The sequence below is a fragment of the Coregonus lavaretus genome, assembly GCF_964263955.1.
Source record: "Coregonus lavaretus genome assembly, chromosome: 16".
Lineage (NCBI taxonomy): Eukaryota > Metazoa > Chordata > Actinopteri > Salmoniformes > Salmonidae > Coregonus > Coregonus lavaretus.
Window position 1 is genome coordinate 42,436,942 of NC_140003.1, and position 20,000 is coordinate 42,456,941.

General features: G+C 42.0%; 1 protein-coding gene across 1 annotated transcript in view; it reads right to left on the reverse strand.

Moving 5' to 3' along the window:
• Positions 1-20,000, reverse strand: part of LOC311143630 (uncharacterized protein) — a 58,719-nt gene that overhangs the window by 25,657 nt on the left and 13,062 nt on the right. Inside the window, exons 2-6 of the mRNA XM_084179495.1 lie at positions 6,493-6,717; positions 4,541-4,560; positions 4,368-4,433; positions 3,974-4,027; positions 1,121-1,213 (exon numbers count right to left, since the gene is read on the reverse strand). Of these exons, the coding sequence (XP_084035621.1) occupies positions 1,121-1,213; positions 3,974-4,027; positions 4,368-4,433; positions 4,541-4,560; positions 6,493-6,717 (458 nt within the window). The remainder of the gene's footprint in view (positions 1-1,120; positions 1,214-3,973; positions 4,028-4,367; positions 4,434-4,540; positions 4,561-6,492; positions 6,718-20,000) is intronic.

The window sequence follows — 20,000 nt, forward strand, 5'->3', positions numbered from 1 at the left end:
AAAATTCTACTAGATGAAGAGGAGGCCAGGATATGTGCTCTGAGGGAGGAAGAGGAGACAATTTGGATGGTAAATAAGAAGACTGAAGAGATGACCAAAGTTATCTCAAATCTTTCAGATCCGATCAGAGCCATAGAGGAGTGTCTAGAGGGGGACCACATCCCCTTCCTGCAGAGATACAAGGACATTCTATACATGGCCAGATCCCAGTCCACACTAGCGGATCCACAGCTGCACTCAGGATCACTAATAAACGTGGGCAATCACCTGGGCAACCTGCAGTTCAGAATATGGGAGAAGCTGCAGGGGATTGTGCCATACTTTCCTGTGACCCTGGACCCAAACACTGCCCACCCAGACCTGCTGGTGTATCATGACCTGGTAAGGTTTCGACTCAGAGACTCTCTCTGTTTTGAGACTGACCAGACGGATCCTCAACCTGACAACCCAGAGAGGTTCAATCACCACGAAGGGGTTCTGGGCTCTGAGGGCTTCGACTCAGGGATACACAGCTGGGTGGTGGAGGTTAAGAGCAGTACATTAACGGGAGGTGTTTACAGCATCCTGTCCGTACCTGAGGAGCACATCATTCTCACAGTGACACAGATGCCCCAGAGGATCAGAATGATGCTGGACTGGGATGGAGGAAAGCTGACGTTCTTTGACCCTGATAACAATTAACGTCTTCACACGATCACACACACTTTCACAGAGAAAGTCTTTCCATAAATGAGCAATTGGTCTGATCTCTACCTTCTAAATATCTTACCAGTGAAGGTAACAGTGGAACAGCACAGGGAGAGATGATTCCACCTCTGTATGGAACACTTTTGCGCATGGATATATCCTTTAAAAAATATACTGTATATACACATTTATGTACATTTTGGAGGGTATCATTTAACCCCACTGGTAGCACGACGTTAATAGAACTATTGATTGTAAAAACATGACTAACATGTTTGGCATTGAATTTATCCATTGCCAATCCAGCACAGTGTCAAAGCTAGCTAGTGAGAATTCACTATATGAGGGTAACGCTTAACAATAACGTTGCCTTTATAAAGGGTTACATTTGAGATGATACATGTTTATGAGGGGTAGGTATTGTGGTACATACTCCTGGAGGACCTTGGTTTCCTGCAGGCCCTGGCTCTCCTGGGTTTCCAGGCACACCAGGCTCTCCGTCATATCCTGCTGGTCCACGCTGCCCCTTTAGATAGATAATGTCATGTTAATATAAGCAGGATGAAGCAACTCATTACAGGTAAAATACTGTGTCATTCATTAAGTGCCAAATCGTAACTTGTTACTGTGTAAACCAAATTTTTTCTCAACTCATGTATTGATATCAGTGACCCTTGAGTTATGGATCTCCGTTTATGTTTAGTAAAATAATGTGTCGACATTCATGTTGCCTTGTGTTCTAAACGCATGTTTTCTAGTTGATACACAATAACAGTGGATGATGAAAATGGCCACAATGAGAAGAAATAAATCATTACAGCTTATGCTTGACAAACCTAACATGAGAGGCAGACGAAGGACATATTATGTAATAAATCATAAATATTCATGATGTTCTGCTAAATGTATGCCCTCAACAGCTTCAGCATTCCAATGAGGGGGGCGTATTCATTCATCATTTAGGTTTTTGTTTGCGAACTGAATTTAAATGGAATGAACACGTTTGCGGAATGGGTCTTTCGGGAGCCCATTCTAATGATAATGTAAAATAAATGGTGTGTTGACTTTTTTTTATCACAGTGTTTTTTCATCAAAGAGTACAATATCCACACAGTGCACAGTATATAATTGTTTGTCTAAAATCTTTAGCATGTCATGTACTGTTGATTATCTTTGAGGATACTGTATTCTATTTGAGCACGACAATGAAAGCCATTGATAAAAAAAAAAAATCGTGCAAGTTCTCCTACTTAAAAAGATGAGAGAGGCCTGTAATTTTCATCATAGGTACACGTCAACTATGACAGACAAATTGAGAATTTATTTCTCCAGAAAATCACATTGTAGGATTTTTTATGAATTTATTTGCAAATTATGGTGGAAAATAAGTATTTGGTCACCTACAAACAAGCAAGATTTCTGGCTCTCACAGACCTGTAACTTCGTCTTTAAGAGGCTCCCCTGTCCTCCACTCGTTACCTGTATTAATGGCACCTGTTTGAACTTGTTATCAGTATAAAAGACACCTGTCCACAACCTCAAACAGTCACACTCCAAACTCCATTATGGCCAAGACCAAAGAGCTGTCAAAGGACACCAGAAACAAAATTGTAGACCTGCACCAGGCTGGGAAGACTGAATATGCAATAGGTAAGCAGCTTGGATTGAAGAAATCAACTGTGGGAGCAATTATTAGGAAATGGAAGACATACAAGACCACTGATAATCTCCCTCTATCTCGGGCTCCACGCAAGATCTTACCCCGTGGGGTAAAAATGATCACAAAAAATCCCAGAACCACACGGGGGGACCTAGTGAATGACCTGCAGAGAGCTGGGACCAAAGTAACAAAGCCTACCATCAGTAACACACTACGCCGCCAGGGACTCAAATCCTGCAGTGCCAGACGTGTCCCCCTGCTTAAGCCAGTACATGTCCAGGCCCGTCTGAAGTTTGCTAGAGTGCATTTGGATGATCCAGAAGAGGATTGGGAGAATGTCATATGGTCAGATGAAACCAAAATATAACTTTTTGGTAAAAACTCAACTCGTCGTGTTTGGAGGACAAAGAATGCTGAGTTGCATCCAAAGAACACCATACCTACTGTGAAGCATGGGGGTGGAAACATCATGCTTTGGGGCTGTTTTTCTGCAAAGGGACCAGGACGACTGATCCGTGTAAAGGAAAGAATGAATGGGGCCATGTATCGTGAGATTTTGAGTGAAAACCTCCTTCCATCAGCAAGGGCATTGAAGATGAAACATGGCTTGGTCTTTCAGCATGACAATGATCCCAAACACACCGCCCGGGCAACGAAGGAGTGGCTTCGTAAGAAGCATTTCAAGGTCCTGGAGTGGCCTAGCCAGTCTCCAGATCTCAACCCCATAGAAAATCTTTGGAGGGAGTTGAAAGTCCGTGTTGCCCAGCCATAGCCCCAAAACATCACTGCTCTAGAGGAGATCTGCATGGAGGAATGGGCCAAAATACCAGCAACAGTGTGTGAAAACCTTGTGAAGACTTACAGAAAACGTTTGACCTGTGTCATTGCCAACAAAGGGTATATAACAAAGTATTGAGAAACTTTTGTTATTGACCAAATACTTATTTTCCACCATAATTTGCAAATAAATTCATAAAAAATCCTACAATGTGATTTTCTGGATTTTTTTCTTCTCATTTTGTCTGTCATAGTTGACGTGTACCTATGATGAAAATTACAGGCCTCTCTCATCTTTTTAAGTGGGAGAACTTGCACAATTGGTGGCTGACTAATTACTTTTTTTCCCCACTGTAATTATCTTCTGTTCATAATCACATACATTAGTTGCTTCTCTGAAATATCCTAATTCAATTGAAACTGAGTAGAAGGTTTATTATCATGTCTCAGCCTGGAGATAGCATGAAGACTGTGTTATACCTGCCATTATATAAAGAGTGAATATGCCTTAAACATATTTTCCAAATCAAGCTACATGACATTGTCTTTTTATAAGACAAGCTCTGTGTGGACTGCAAAGTTGGGGCCAAATGGATCACTTCGGAGGGGGTGTCACAGAAAAGGGGTGGGTGATCATACTATTGGGTTAGACCCAGGAAAAGGAATGATAAAGGACTTTGAGATTTGGCAAAGATCCGACTTTAATTGAAACTCACTGTTTCTTTTTACATTTATTGTCAATGTGCCAATGTAAATAAGTATACATTACAGAACTCCAGCGTAGCTACAGCATGATGTATATGCATCCTAGATGTTTGTGTGTTTTCACAAGTCATGTTTGGAACGTACAGGTCTTCCAGTCTGGCCTCTGTCCCCTCTGAATCCAGGCGACCCGGGAGGCCCCTGTTGTGGGACAAAAAGAACGGATGAAAAAAGCCACACTAGTGTCTCTTCATTAATCACATGATGACATCATCACTGAACTGGCGCAAAGTCATTATTGATGCTATGTCAAGTACAGTTGCACTACACAGGAATCCTTTCAGGTCAAGTTATAGGTAACTGTGCTCTTCTGCCATCTAGAGTTGACTCAAAGAGTCTTACAAAATCCACACCACAAGTGAAAAACAACTGTTAAAAAAACGTAAACCTTAACGCTATATGTTGGTGAATCTCGACAAAGCACCACATCACAAACTCAGTTTATAATAGACTCTGAAAACAAAGTGACCTGTAAGCTTACCATAGGCCCAGGACGACCTCTGATCCCAGTCACCTGCGGTACATCTCCAGGTTCTCCTTTCTGACCCTATAAACAAAGAGCAAGATGACAGATGTTGCTTTACCGTTGAAATCAAGTTAGTCATAAGATATTGTAAATATGTTTAATAATCACATGGAGATCCTAAAGCTTACCCTGTAGACTCTGCCACCGTCTGAAAATGACAGAACAGACATTAACAAAGAATTATCTTACAAAAGCCTCTAGTCTACATTTACTGCATTGTCATTAGTGGAGTTAACTCTTATTTTCTTCATAGTAAAGCACTGGGTTGACATGGAGATGGTGCACATAGATTTATGTTTACTTTACAAGACAAACAGGGGCCTGCCATACGTTGCTACTTATTTTGAGATGAGACATACAGTGCCTTGCAAAAGTATTCATCCCCCTTGGAGTTTTTCCTATTTTGTTGCATTACAACCTGTAATTTAAATGGATTTTTATTTGGATTTCATGTAATGGACATACACAAAATAGTCCAAATTGGTGAAGTGAAATGAAAAAAAATAACTTGTTTCAAAAAATTAAAAGAAATAAATAACGGAAAAGTGGTGCGTGCATATGTATTCACCACCTTTGCTATGAAGCCCCTAAATAAGATCTGGTGCAACCAATTACATTCAGAAGTCACATAATTTGTTAAATAAAGTCCACCTGTGTGCATCTAAGTGTCACATGATCTGTCACATGATCTCAGTACATATACACCTGTTCTGAAAGGCCCCAGAGTCTGCAACACCACTAAGCAAGGGGCACCACCAAGCAAGCGGCACCATGAAAACCAAGGAGCTCTCCAAACAGGTCAGGGACAAAGTTGTGGAGAAGTACAGATCAGGGTTGGGTTATAAAAAAATATCCGAAACTTTAAACATCCCACAGAGCACCATTAAATCCATTATTAAAAAATAACCTGCCAAGAGAGGGCTGCCCAACAAAACTCACGGACCAGGCAAGGTGGGCATTAATCAGAGAGGCAACAAAGAGACCAAAGATAACCCTGAAGGAGCTGCAAAGCTCCACAGCGGAGATTGGAGTATCTGTCCATAGGACCACTTTAAGCCATACACTCCACAGAGCTGGGCTTTACTGAAGAGTGGCCAGAAAAAAAGCCATTGTTTCAAGAAATAAATAAGCAAACACATTTGGTGTTCGCCAAAAGGCATGTGGGAGACTCCCCAAACATATGGAAGAAGGTACTCTGGTCAGATGAGACAAAAATTGAGCTTTTTGGCCATCAAGGAGAACGCTATGTCTGGCGCAAACCCAACGCCTCTCATCACCCCGAGAACACCATCGGCAGGGACTGGGAAACTGGTCAGAATTGAAGGAATGATGGATGGCGCTAAATACAGGGAAATCCTTGAGGGAAACCTGTTTCAGTCTTCCAGAGATTTGAGACTGGAACGGAGGTTCACCTTCCAGCAGAATAATGACCCTAAGCATACTGCTAAAGCAACACTCGAGTGGTTTAAGGGGAAACATTTAAATGTCTTGGAATGGCCTAGTCAAAGCCCAGACCTCAATCCAATTGAGAATCTGTGGTATGACTTAACGATTGCTGTACACCAGCAGAACCCATCCAACTTGAAGGAGCTGGAGCAGTTTTGCCTTGAAGAATGGGCAAAAATCCCAGTGGCTAGATGTGCCAAGGTTATAGAGACATACCCCAAGAGACTTGCAGCTGTAATTGCTGCAATAGGTGGCTCTACAAAGTATTGACTTTAGGCAGGGTGAATAGTTATTCACGCTCATGTTCTGTTTTTTTGTCTTATTTCTTGTTTGTTTCACAATAAAATATACTTTGCATCCTCAAAGTCGTAGGCATGTTGTGTAAATCAAATGATACAAACCCCCCAAAAAATCCATTTTAATTCCAGGCTATAAGGCAACAAAATAAGAAAAATGCCAAGGGGGTGAATACTTTCGCAAGTCACTGTAATGGCACCTAATATAATAATATGTAGTTACATTAGTAGTTACACATTCAATGACAGTTCACACTGGGTTCTCTCATAAGAAAAATATGCCTTTGTCATGACTTCGGGTTACTACAAATTTCGGGTTACGCTTTCCGACCGCTCACCAGGTCTGCCGTTGCCACTGGTGTCTGTGCTGCCCTCGCTCTGGCAGATGGGACAGCACTCGCCCTCGGGGATGGTCACCTTCTCACAGTTGGACAGCTCATCGCACTGGATCTCGTCGCACAGGACGGCGCCACTGTCGCACACGCAGATCCGACATGGCTCTGGTTTCCAAATGTCTCGGTTGGTGTACACCTGGCCGTCGACCGTGCAGCCCAGGTCATCTCCTGTGGAGGGCGGGACAGACAGGAAAGGTCAGACAGGAAAGGCCAGACAGGAAAAGGTCAGACAGGAAAGGTCAGACAGGATAGGTCAGAGAGGAAAGGTCAGACAGGAAAGGTCAGAGAGGGAACGTGAGCAACAGAAAGGAACTGTGATGGGGAGGAGCATATTAGAGAGATCTGCTTTTCTGTGAATAAATTGATGAGAACAGGGACAGGAAGAAGTTGAACGCAAAAATGTAGACCACTGCTCTTAAAATTCACCTTAAAGATGATGTGGTGTCATTGTTCATTTGTACAATGTGTTATAGCTAGATGCTACACTCATAGGCAGAAGGCAAAGAGGATGCCTCGTTCTGGGTTAGTACATTAAAATAGATGTTACATGTTGAAAAATGTGATAAATGCTACAGTCCAGAACTGAGAAAGATCAACATGAAGACACTAGTCATTGAAAGCGAAGCCCTGGTTAAATGTTATACTTCAGACTTCTTTAGTGGCTTGTGAACATGTTCTCATAGCTCTCTTCCTATTGGCTTCATGTGTGGCTTCATGATAGATTGCAGGTTTCCTCCTTGGACTCTGACATCGCAAAACCTTTTGCTTTCTTTACTGGCATGCAGTATCACCAACAAAATTAACACAAACCCAATTGGACACATAAACACAGAAGAATAAATGCAATGTTAGTGTAACATAATCTTATTATTCTGTATCATAAATCAACAACAGGTAACTGTGTTTAGCAGTGATGTGGAACATATGTTTTCCATTATGTACTGGATAAAATCTCAGTTCAACTGCAGGCAAAAGAGGGTTCTGGAAAAGGTGACTGTCGGTTGTTGTAAAGTCTCCCCACTGTCAGACATGAGGTAATTTCCTCCAAAAGGAATGCCTCGAAAACCTGACTCACAGACTCACAAAAAAATGACCCAGCCACCAATAAACAATTTCCCCGCATAGATATACCAATAAAATACTAAATGTTTATTACACACACAGAAAAGTTGTGGAAAAGGGATATTAAACAGTAATGGTGTACTATAAAACACAAAACATCTTGAGTGCTTATGCGAATTTACAACAAAGCTTAATGGGTTTACCTGGTCTAACTACCCCAAATGCAGCAGAAAGTAGGCTATATCAAGAAAAGCTCCCATATGTTTTTAACACAATTTATCCACAGTTGCACCCACATACTTATTGATTATGATTTATATTTATCTACTTCGTTATTTATTGAACCTCTACCTTACCAGGTTAGTAAGTTGACTGAAAAGAACACATTCTCATTCAAAGCAACAACCTGATGGAGAGATACAGGGGAAAGGAGAGCGTTTCTAGGTAGTCATGACAACTGACACACAAAACCTAAACAAACTTATCAACGGTCTGAGTTGATGGAGTAAAGGTGACTTGCAGGCCCTTTACCTGTTCTCATTTTAAACACCAGGTGGCATCACTGAGCTTTATAGGTAACCCCTTGACATGAACACGCCTCAGACTGGTCGGAGTGCCAGAGGAACATGTCTACCAGACCAACAGCTCTCACAAGACGTTACTTTTATAGTATTAAAATGTTTCCACTTTCCTCAGTGTGCTGTGAGATCTGACTGGGAGGAACAGCCTGAGCCGTCGGCTATGTCATCACTTTGGCACTGTGGGGGTAACGGATCATTCTAGATTAGCTCATCTGCTAAATGAACCATCTGTTATCTCACTCCGCAACAGATACAAAACGACCACAGGCAGAGTTTTGCCTGAAACTGTCGACTTCCTAAGATGGATGCCGTAGACGGAAATACTGACTTCACAGTACTGTGTTGTCTACTACAGGGGTTTCCAAACTTTTTCACTCAGGACCCCCTTCCAGCATTGGGGAACATCCCGCACCCCCTGCGTGTCACCTCTATTTCTATGGGACAAGCGCTGTTAATGACACAAACTGTTCAAACCAAAGTTGTTGGTGGAGAGAACATTTTGCAGGTTTAAAGCTTATATCCTGTAATTCAATCCATTTTGTCACGGGGTGCAGTGAACATTTCGCAGTTTTAAAAGGTAATTTTCTCGTAATTCTATAAATGTTGTAATGTCTAATTCTATACATCTTACCATGTGTATTCATGTGGTATTTGAGTGACTCAAACGTTACAACAAAATCTATGGGCTAAAAAACCTAGCAAAAAAACATTAGCTGACATGGGCTAGTTGATCTGGACATTTCTTACAAGTTATTAATAGCTCTCTAAGGTCTGCAATGACTGACATGACAAGAGGCAAACTGATGATGCACTACCCAATTTCGAAATTGCACCTTGTGCATTCTACTATTAAAATGTTCAAGACCCCCGCGTCCCCCCCGCACCCCCGCTGCCGACCCCCACAGTTTGGGAACCACTGGTCCACTAAACAAATAGAGGAGAGAACAGACAAGGAGAACCAAATACTCTTATTTTGGGAACTGGATCAAACTAAAGCAAATAATTCCATGATAACTAGAGAGCCAGTGGGATGATGTCACTGATAGCACCAATGGGGACTGCATAGCCATCTCAAATTAAAAAGGAAACTACAGCCTTGGATAAGCTACAATATGGCTAAGTGATCAAATGTAATGGCTAATGTCTAATCTTATAATTGAGGGTACCAGAATTCAAGGTATTTCTCCTGCCCATGTTGAATGTCTGTGGTTATGAGTCGCCCCCATCAGCCACACACACACACTTCACCCCCTTCATCGCCCCCTTGGGAACCCCCCGCACCCCCACCAGACGCCCACCCTTAGGTCTCATTTGGGGTTAATGGAACACCCCCTCCCCCTCCCTGTCAGCATTGATCCATAGAGCCTGCCCTGCACCATGTCTCGCGTGAGATAACGGATAACGACCCCGTGGCACTCAGCAGGGTTCGCCACACCTTTTATCATCATTCTTTATCTCTGGCCCTCTTTGTGGAGCCAGCTGTGTTGTCTCTAGTCTAGGCTCTTGAGACAGTAGACGGTGGACAGTAGACAGTAGGCAGTGGACGGGCCGTTTCCAGCTCGTTTATGTTCTATCTACTGTAAGACATTTGACGAGTCTGAATGTCCCGAGATAAAGCTCTGCTGTCCTGCCTCCAAGTACTGTCCATAACTAAAGCGAGCACTTTGTTTAAACTTGGGTGCCCGTTAAATGACCCTTTGTTTAAACTTGGGTGCCCGTTAAATGACCCTTTGTTTAAACTTGGGTGCCCGTTAAATGACCCGTTCCCAGGCTACTGCTCAGTGAAAAATGCACGTTTGGATCAATTGAATCAATAAAACACTGGAACAAACAAAGAAGAAACTCATCTTCATATGAATCCAAACACATGTTTTTGCAAATCACAAGAAGAAGAAAAAAAAACTGTATCCCAGAAAAACAGTAACTGACTTTGATGGAAAATGCCTTGGTTCCCAGATCCCAGATCTCATGTCGTAACTGCATTTCCTTAACCACGTAGATGTATTATTTCTCTAACCATTGAGATGTATTATTATTATTATTATTATTATTATTATTATTATTATTATTATTATTATTGCTATTATTACAGGCAAGAGTAGCTTAACTAGATCTACACATGACAAAATGTAACTGTGTAAATTACACTTCTATTAACTACAGAGGAATAAAAGCGTCCGACTGGCCATGTCTAGCTGAGCCATAGACCACAGAGTTTGGAAAGTGCCATTTTCCCTGTTGGGGTTTCGAAAGGGGGCGTCGGGAGGGTTTGAAGTTTACAGGGAGAGAAGTGCGGTTCGCTGGGCGGTCTTAAAAACCCCAGTGCAGCCTAGGGTAAGGAGTGGGTGGGTCACTTTTTCCTCCCCTATCAGCTTAATTCATCACAGGTTCCGTGCTTTCAGCAGACACTGTATAAACCGGCTAATCGTGACAACGGTGCAAGAGCATGCTGCCCCCCTTTTTGTGGAGTTCGTCTGATGCATATTTACCACTAGTATTTCTCACTCAGTCGATTGCTTTCTCCTCCTGTTCTACAGCGTGTACTTTCTCTAGGTGACTAAGAGAAATGAGAGAACGTCTCGCTGTGTTCTTCGTACTGCAGACTCACCAGACTGTTAGACGTTCCTCAGGGGGAACAAAAGCCAGATAACAGTGAACCGCAACATCCGACACTGAAACCATGTCACACATCTACGAGAACTTGGAACAATCAGGGGGAAAGTGTGGACCACAATCAAATGCCAGTGAATCTGGCAGATGCAGCAGGCGGAAATGAATGGCTATTTTATGGATTTTCCCTGGTTAATGCGGAAATACTCAGAGTAGACTGTTGCAGCCAAAAGTCTAGAGCTTACAAAATGAGCTTATGGAAACAAATGAGTCATTTCAACTCAACTCTCTCTTTTCCAAAAGCTAAAAAGACTCAATGCCAGCCAAACTGTTTCAGAAAGTAGGCTTACGTTTGTTCAAAATGAGCAAGATGTCCCGACTGCTCTGTCAGGTGTCAGACACATTGAAAAGCAGCCTAATCCTTTCGATATGACTTCATCTTTTTATATATTGATGGTTTTCTTTATAGGCCTGAACAGATCTGTCATCTGGGAAGACCAGAATGTCCCTGCTGACAGTGTTGATCCCATAGGAATACAGTACGGTCTGCTTTTCCAGGTCATGCAGATGAGTTCCAGCTGCTGGGTGGCTTTGCGGCAGCTGTGAGTTCCTGCTTTGAACCCTCTGGTGTCAGGACATAAATCTTCCAGTTCCTGCTCCCCTTTGACCCCAACCCTATGTAATTGGTTCACTGATAGTGATTGGTCACAAACAACTTGGTCACAATTGTATCTTTGAAGCTTAATGAAGGCTTCATAGCCCTTTATAACAGCTGGGTAGATGTTTCACAAACCATTTATAAGCAAATACCATAATATAAAGGGTGATATGACAGGTCCTTACATGATCTCCATGTGGCAGAAGCCTTATTATGTGTGAAGCTTATGAAGGCTATATTAAGCCTTCATGACAACCTTGTTTAAAGTGTATTTTCACTGTTGTTTTGAAATTGGTGTTAAGCACTCCAAAATGTTGACCTGCCTTGCCAGCAACCAGTTACTACAGTGTCAGTTCAAAGTGAATCCAAAACCCTATGATTATACCTGTCCCTTTGTTAGTGTGACCAGAGGAGACGCCTCCCTTCATTTTATAAAATACATCTGTGTGTCTGTAAAAAAAATAAACTACAACATTATCTACATATTCCAGAGTTGTGAGGTACGAGCATTGGGGATTATAGGCAAACCTTGTTGGTGTAGGAGAACATTGTTGCTTCTGGTTTGAACACGCACCTCTCCTCTCCTCTCCTCTCCTCTCCTCTCCTCTCCTCTCCTCTCCTCTCCTCTCCTCTCCTCTCCTCTCCTCTCCTCTCCTCTCCTCTCCTCTCCTCTCCTCTCCTCTCCTCTCTTCTCTTCTCTTCTCTTCTCTTCTCTTCCCTTCTTCTCTTCTCTTCTCTTCTCTTCCACAAACAAGGCTAGGGGATGGTGCAGGAAGGCCAGCCAGGAAAGTTAAATGAAAAAGTAGCTGATTACATGTCTGTGCCTCGTTTTCTTCTGGAGCTGTCTCTTCCTGTGTTCTCTTGACAGCCGGGGCTTCCTTTAAAGAAACGCAGCACACTGGAGTGGTTCCCACCATGTTGACTTGGGAGGATGTGGTCGCTCTAAATTACCCCCTCCCCCACCTTCTACTGACTCCTAGTTTTCCATTGTCTCTGTTCCACACAACTCAACAATGGTCAACTGCTGTCTACAGCGTTAAGATTTCCCTACGTGTATCAGCACTCGGCGGTCCCATTCGTGTCTGGCCTACCACTTCGCGACTGAGCCGTTGTTGCTCATAGATGTTTCCACTTCACAATAACAGCACTTACTGTTGACTTGGGCAGCTCTAGCAGGGCAGAAATCTGACGAATTGACTTGTTGGAATGGTGGCATCCAATGACAGTGCCACGTTGAAAGTCACTGAGCTCTTCAGTAAGGCCATTCTAATGCTAATGTTTGTCTACGGAGAGTGCATGGCTCTGTGCTCGATTTTATACACCTGTCAGCAATGGGTGTGGCTGAAATAGCCGAATCCACTAATTTTAAGGGGTGTCCACATACTTTTGCATAAACTGTATAGTGTAAGTGCATTGACTGAGATGTTCCTCTTAGTTAGAGGTTGAATCTTTACAGTAATAATATGGTATTCAAGGAAGGCTTTTGAGTAACTATAATATGTGGAAAACTTATTATACTTATACTAGATTAGAAATCTAGAACAGAAAGTAATGGAGCCCTGGGGAAGATTATGGGATGAGATCAGTAGATAGGGCTTCACATAATCATATCAAACATGACTGGAAGCTACAGTATCAGACTAGGTTCTCTTTTTTGCACATCTAAATTTGAGCAAAACAAAGTTATCCCAGTGAATTAAGAGCAATATACAGCAAGCCATCCATCTGCAAATTGCCAACCAGCAGTGCATCAAAGGAATAATTATACAAGCATCTACTGTAGCAAGGTTCAACAATATGCCAATTACTGAATAGAATACCCTTGAGGGACATTGGTCTTGCCTTGCCGTCAACTTGACTGCAACCTTCTCTAGGCTGTGGTTTACCTCACAGTGGCATTTGGCTTGCTCTCTAACCATACATGGTTTGTGTGTTTTCATTACAGCGCTCTGACCACAAAGCCAGTGAGGTTGAGCATATAACATATAATTTACGGTATCATAACACACTCGGCACATACACGCAGGAATGAAGAAGAAACACAGATCAAAGAATACGATACAGTATGATTCATCTGTATTGAAAAGCCCTTCAACTCTTCTTAACCTGAACCAGCTGTGGAACACTTACCATGTCTGTAACTGCAATGAATTTCCATTTCACTCCAAAGTGATCATAAATGGCATATCTTATTGTGAGGTAAGTAATGTCACAATATAGAACTAACCGTATCTATAGGTTGAATGGAGGAAAACTAGTTCATGGTGGTATGAGTCTACAGTAATGTCTCCCGTGTGTATGGTGATGATCGTCATAACATAATATGCATACATTTGTGGCGTGAAAAATAAGCCTACACAGGTAAAATGGTTTGTCTCAAAATACTGCTTGGCTTTCGCAGGTGTAGGCTACCTGTTGGATTTGAAACCATGTATTTTCTATACGGTGTTCCGGCTAGCAGTCAAACATGTGGTTTCCACATCGTCTCAGGTGGTGTCCACTAGCACACTAGGTCAAACCAACCAAAAAACATTGATATGCTTTAACAAATGGGAGCAATGTGTAGCTGGGCACGTTTTCTCCCTTTGTTGCTTTATACTTACAGTATACATGGTAGGCTATCCTGTAACAGACCTTCTGAATCAAACTCAGATGCGTTACAAAGCCGACGTCTCTGATGTTTAATTAGCTTGGTATCAATTGAGCCTCAGACTTGCAACCACCAATCAACAGACACAATGTACACCTTAAAAAACAACAACAAGCATCTCATTGACTACGACACACATGGAACTAACTTCATTACTGCGATAGCAATTTCAAGCTCCATTTCTTTCTTCAATCTTCCATGCATGAGTAGCCAGCCAGTCCATACATCATGCCAGGGTTGTATTCATTAGGGCATGTAATAGGAAATGTTTAAAAACGTTTTGCAAAAACTTTAAAAAACTAAAATCCATGTAGTCCCTCCCCGTTTCTGTCCATTTTCTTCTGTTTTAGAGCCAAATGAATACAACCCAGGTATGATTAAAGTAAACTTTACACGATGATGTACAACATTCCAGTTTACCAGTCTGCACTTTAACATATACACAAGGTCACGGCATCCTGGTGTTTTACATCAACTAAGTGCATATCCAGATGTAGGAGAATAAACAGTCTGCAGCTCTGCTCCTGAGGAGGAGGAGTAAGAGGAAAGTTATGTCCACCGCGATATGCACTTGTGGCTCTATTGAAACACTAGGAGGAGAAATACAAGGGTATTATTTTAGCCCATGTGTTTTACATAAAAAAAGTATTGCTGTATCTTGTGGGAATTTGCGACTTCCCTCATGCCGAAACAGGATAAGAAGGAAGAAGGAAGAAGGAAGAAGGAAGAAGGAGATATGGAGTGGGGAATACACAAGCCTTCTGGAAGATCTGATGGAGAAGATGGCAGACAGGAAAAAAAAGGAGAAATGTGATTTTTGTGAATATGGAATGGTGGATCACACAGAACCTTTGGAAGAGCTACAGAAGGAAATTTAATGTGACGAGAGTGACGATGAACTAACTGCAGTGGCAGGTGCATTGAAGACCGCTGAGTTTGAGCCTCGTCCTGATGATGACAAAGATAATTCTGGCCCAGTTTGGAGAGAATAAATCCTTGCCTTCTGGCAGATCCATATGTGGTGTCAGGTTGGGTGGAGAACAGGTTGGGGACTGTTGAATTGGTGAAAGTAACTCGAAGTTGACTCGTGAAGATATTTTGCGTTTCCTCTGTCGAGAGGGAGCGGGCGCTCTGGACAACGCGACTAAGGACAAGAGCTGTGACTTGCTTTGCTCTCCGGAGCAGGGCGTCTTTGAAATGAGTGATATTAAGTGCGGAGGAGAATCAACTGAAATGGAAGATTCCCGGTGTCTGTGACACCTGCTGTTTGGTGCGACGCGGTGGAGAGCATGGTGAAACGGAGAGGACACTGTCTGTCCTGCTGAGTTTTTGATGCAGAGTCTTTACCTGACAAGGTCAAGTTAGGATGTGTAATTTATCCCAAGAGAGCTTTTGTCCCAAACCCACTACGGTGTTTTAGGTGCCAAGCTTATGGTCATGTTGCAGCAGTGTGTAGGAGGGAGATTCCTAGATGTGAGAAGTGTGCAGGTGGGCATGAGAAAGGAATGTGTAGAATCGGTAGAAAAAGTTGTGTGTGTTGTTAGCTGTGGGGGTGCCCATGGTGTTGGAGATCAGAGGTGTCCGGTGAGAGAAAGACAGGTTGAGGTTGCCAGGATCAGAGTAGTACAGAAGGTGTCATATGCTGAGGCAGTAAAGAGAGTAGATGGGTACAGGGCGAGAGATCCTGAGAGGATTCCTGTTTTAATTAGGGTTAATTTGCAGGGTAATTTTTATTTTCCCCAAATTTGTATCATCATATCACAAAGTATAATGGATTGTACAGTAGGTGGCGGCATGCACTTAACATTTGTTTGCTGACCACCATAATACCATAGAAGAAGAAGAAGAAGAAGAAGAAGAAGAAGAAGAAGAAGAAGAAGAAGAAGAAGAAGATCTGAAGAAGGAGAAGTTGGCAGACAGGAACAAATGGAGAAACGTGGAACAAGAAGAAGTAGAAGGTAAAGAAGAAGAAGGATTAGAAAGGATACATACCGGTAGTTAAATCAGAGTTAAATGGTACAAAGATTATATTTGCAATGTCACTAAGCAAAAATAAAACAACCAGAATATCAATAACCACTAGTATGTGGAAACATGATTTTGTCATGAGGTCATTGCCATTTGCTTGAGTTTGTGGACCCACAACTACGGTGTATGGTAATTAGCTAGCTAACTAACATTAGCATGTTAGCGACACTAGTCAGCATAGGCTGCTACATGATAATCAGCTTGTGTTAGCTAGCTAGCATGAGCTATTTAGCTAGCCAGCTCTAGTCCAATGGAAACCGATGCAAACCTACTGGGCTCAGAGCAGCTAATGCAAGGCAAAGATGTGTGTTATAAATATTTACATCTCACGACTGGACATTTGAATACTCTCAATACTTCTCAAAGCATCGCAAATATGGTTGATTCATGTTGGAGAATAATAGTATTACTGCATCACAGCAGCTAGGAATGCATTGGAATGCTTTTCTAGTTAGCTTGAAAATGAACTGTTGGAGATCTGACCAAGAGAAGTAGAAAACACAGAAAGCAGTTTGCAAGAACAACAACCTTCTATCTGGGGATAGGGCCCATTGTCTCTGATGACATAAGTCAAACTAAAGCCTAGGGTGGGGGAGTGACATGGTGTATCATTTTCACTTTAAAAGTAAATGGACCCCTTGAAGTTTACGGTGTCCTATATCTCTGTCAAACCTGGAGACAGAATCTAGAGCGGACAGAACTATTTACATTTAAAATTTTAGTCATTTAGCAGACGCTCTTATCCAGAGTGACTTACAGTTAGTGAGTGCATACGTTGTCATACTATAAATGCAGAGTAGACTCCAAATTGCGCTCTTTAAAATACTAGCACACACTTGTTGCTTACATTTGCATTTAAACAATACTTGAACGGATTCTGTAATTGTAGTCTCCTACATAGCATAAAGACACATTTTCTAACTTCTCAGTTATGAGACCTAAACAACAACAACTAACATTGAAACCTAGACTGCCAAAATAATTTAATAGAATTTCATGTTTTGGAGCAAATAAAGTTATAATATAATTGTAGACAGCAAATCACAAACACAGTGACTTTGAGTTCTGGGATGAGTGAGCGCTGTGGAACATTTAAAACTATTTCCTACTGACCTCCTGATAGTGAAAGTAAGGTCAAAAAGCGACTTGACAGTTACATTCCAAACCGACTAGTCACCCAAAAAGAACCGCCTCAAAGCAGGCGAGCACATTGATCTTTTTCCGTTGTTATGAAAAGTACAAAACTATACTTAACTGTAAAGTTTACAATCAATCAATGTTATCAACATCTGAACAAGTAGTAAGAAACACCCACTGGGCTCACACTGGTTGAATCAATGTTGTTTCCACGTCATTTCAATGAAATGACGTTGAACCAACATGGAATAAACGCCGAATTGACGTCTGTGCCCAGTGGGCATTGTCTTGATGTATTACTGGCGAATTTAGAATGAATGCTTGTCAAGTTGCCTCCAGTCTGTTAGCTGCAGCTCCTCCCTTTGATGAGCAGCCATTACATATTTTCTGAATATGTAATCAGCAGCTGTGTCAGCAACAGCAGTTCCAAAATGTCTGCTCTGAATTCAGAGTGAGGTGGACATTTTCCCATTAGGAAACAAGTATGTTCTTCACCCGTTCTCATTTGACAACTTGACCTAGTTAAAACTGATAACCAGCAATAAATCCTATTGATGCTGAGGTATGACCTAAATGGTTGGATCCCCTGGCATTGTCGCAATCAAAACAATGTGATTGATATACCTGCTAATATCCTGCTCCAAATGGTAGTGTTGATTAGTGCTTTTTTACCTCGGTTCGGTGTTGGTTTGATTATAAACAAAAAATCACGGTTTTTGATTTTGATATTATTTTTTTTACATTAAGTGCACTATGCATTACGTGGATTGAATGCTGTAACAACTGAATAAAACAATTAATAAAAGTCAAATGATGTTAGGGACAGCCCATTACTGCTTATCACTTATTAACCATAATTTCTTCACATTACTTTACTTTACTAAAATATTTCAGTTGTGGTGTATATTACATTTGTTTTATTTGATGACTTTATTATTTCATTCCAAGTCATCATCTCATCTCTATAGAGCTGCTGCCTATGCTGTCTGACTAAATCACTATTTTAGTAGTTCTTCAAAGTAAATAAGACTTTTATGACTGCTGAATACAAACTGTCAATCACTTACTGTAGATCAGGGTGTAAAACTCATTCCATGGAGGGCTAAGTGTCTGCAGGTTTTTTGGTTTTTCCTTTAAATTAAGACCTAGACAACCAGGTGAGGGGAGTTCGTTACTAATTAGTGATCTTAATTCATTAATCAAGTTCAAGGGAGGAGCAAAAATCCACAAACACTCGGCCCTCCATGGAATGAGTTGGACACATGTGACATAGAACATCTAAACAGAATGTTTGAATTCTAGAATATAGATGCTATGTTCTTGGTCCACTTAACACAGATATACACTGAGGGGACATAACATTAGGAACACCTGCTATTTCCATGACTGACCAGGTGAATCCAGTTGAAAGCTATAATCCCTTATTGATGTCACCTGTTAAATCCACTTCAATCAGTGTAGATGAAAGGGAGGAGACAGGTTAAAGAAGGATTTTTAAGCCTTGAGACAATTGAGGCATGGATTGTGTATGTGTGCCATTCAGAGGGTGAATGGGCAAGACAGAAGATTTAAGTGCCTTTGAACGGGGTATGGTAGTAGGTGTCAGGCGGACCGGTTTCAGTTTGTCAAGAACGGCAACGCTGCTTGGTTTTTCACACTCAACAGTTTCCAGTGTGACTCAAAAATGGTCCACCACCCAAATGACATCCAGCCAACTTGACACAACTGTAGGAAGCATTGGGCCAGCATCGCTGTGGAACGCTTTCGACACCTTGTATAGTCCATGCCTGATGAACTGGGGCTATTCTGAGGGCAACAGGGGGTGCAACTCAATGTTAGGAAGGTGTTCCTAATGTTTTGTCCACTCAGTGCATGTCCTCTAACACATATCTGCAGTACAATGGCTGTGTTTACACTGGCAGCCCAATTCTGATATTCTTTTCACTAATTGGTATTTTGACCAATGAGATCAGTTCTGAAAAAGATCTGATGTGGACAGATATGATGTGATTGGTCAAAAGACCAATTTGTGGAAAAAAATATCATTATTGGGCTTCCTGTGTAAACGCAGCCAATGTGTCCTTGTACACAATATCCCCTAGAGATGCAAGTCTAAAGTAAGCGTTTCCTGTCTCTCTCCAAGGTTTTACGAGGGATAAACGACTGTGGACATGAACAGCCCAACCCCAGAGACCAAACACCAAACTCTTCTAGAGGAAATTCCACTGTGGCTTCCTGTGATGGAGATAGCCCAGCCTGTGAGCAGGGGACTGGGCTGAGAGAGAGATGAAACTGCCCTGGATGAAATGTGTTACACAGAGCTATCCCACCACATACCCCCACACATGCACGCACGCACCTTGATAACCTGCCAACCCACATCACTGGATGACTAAAGATCTGAAGGGAAAAGACAGCATCACCATGTCTTCAGTCAGATACAACAATTCAAACTAGAGTCATAGACTGTTCTCTGCTATCGCACTGCAAGCGTACAGGAGCGCCAAGTCTAGGTCCAAAAGGCTCCTTAACAGTTTATAACCCAAGCCATAACACTGCTGAACAGTTCATCAAACCCAGACTATTTACATTGGCCCCCTTTTTTGCTCTTCTGCAACTCGCTGTTTAATATCTACGCATAGTCAATTTACCCCTGCCTACATGTACATATGACCTCAATTACCTCCACTAACCCGTACCCGCCGCACATTGACTCGGTACCGGT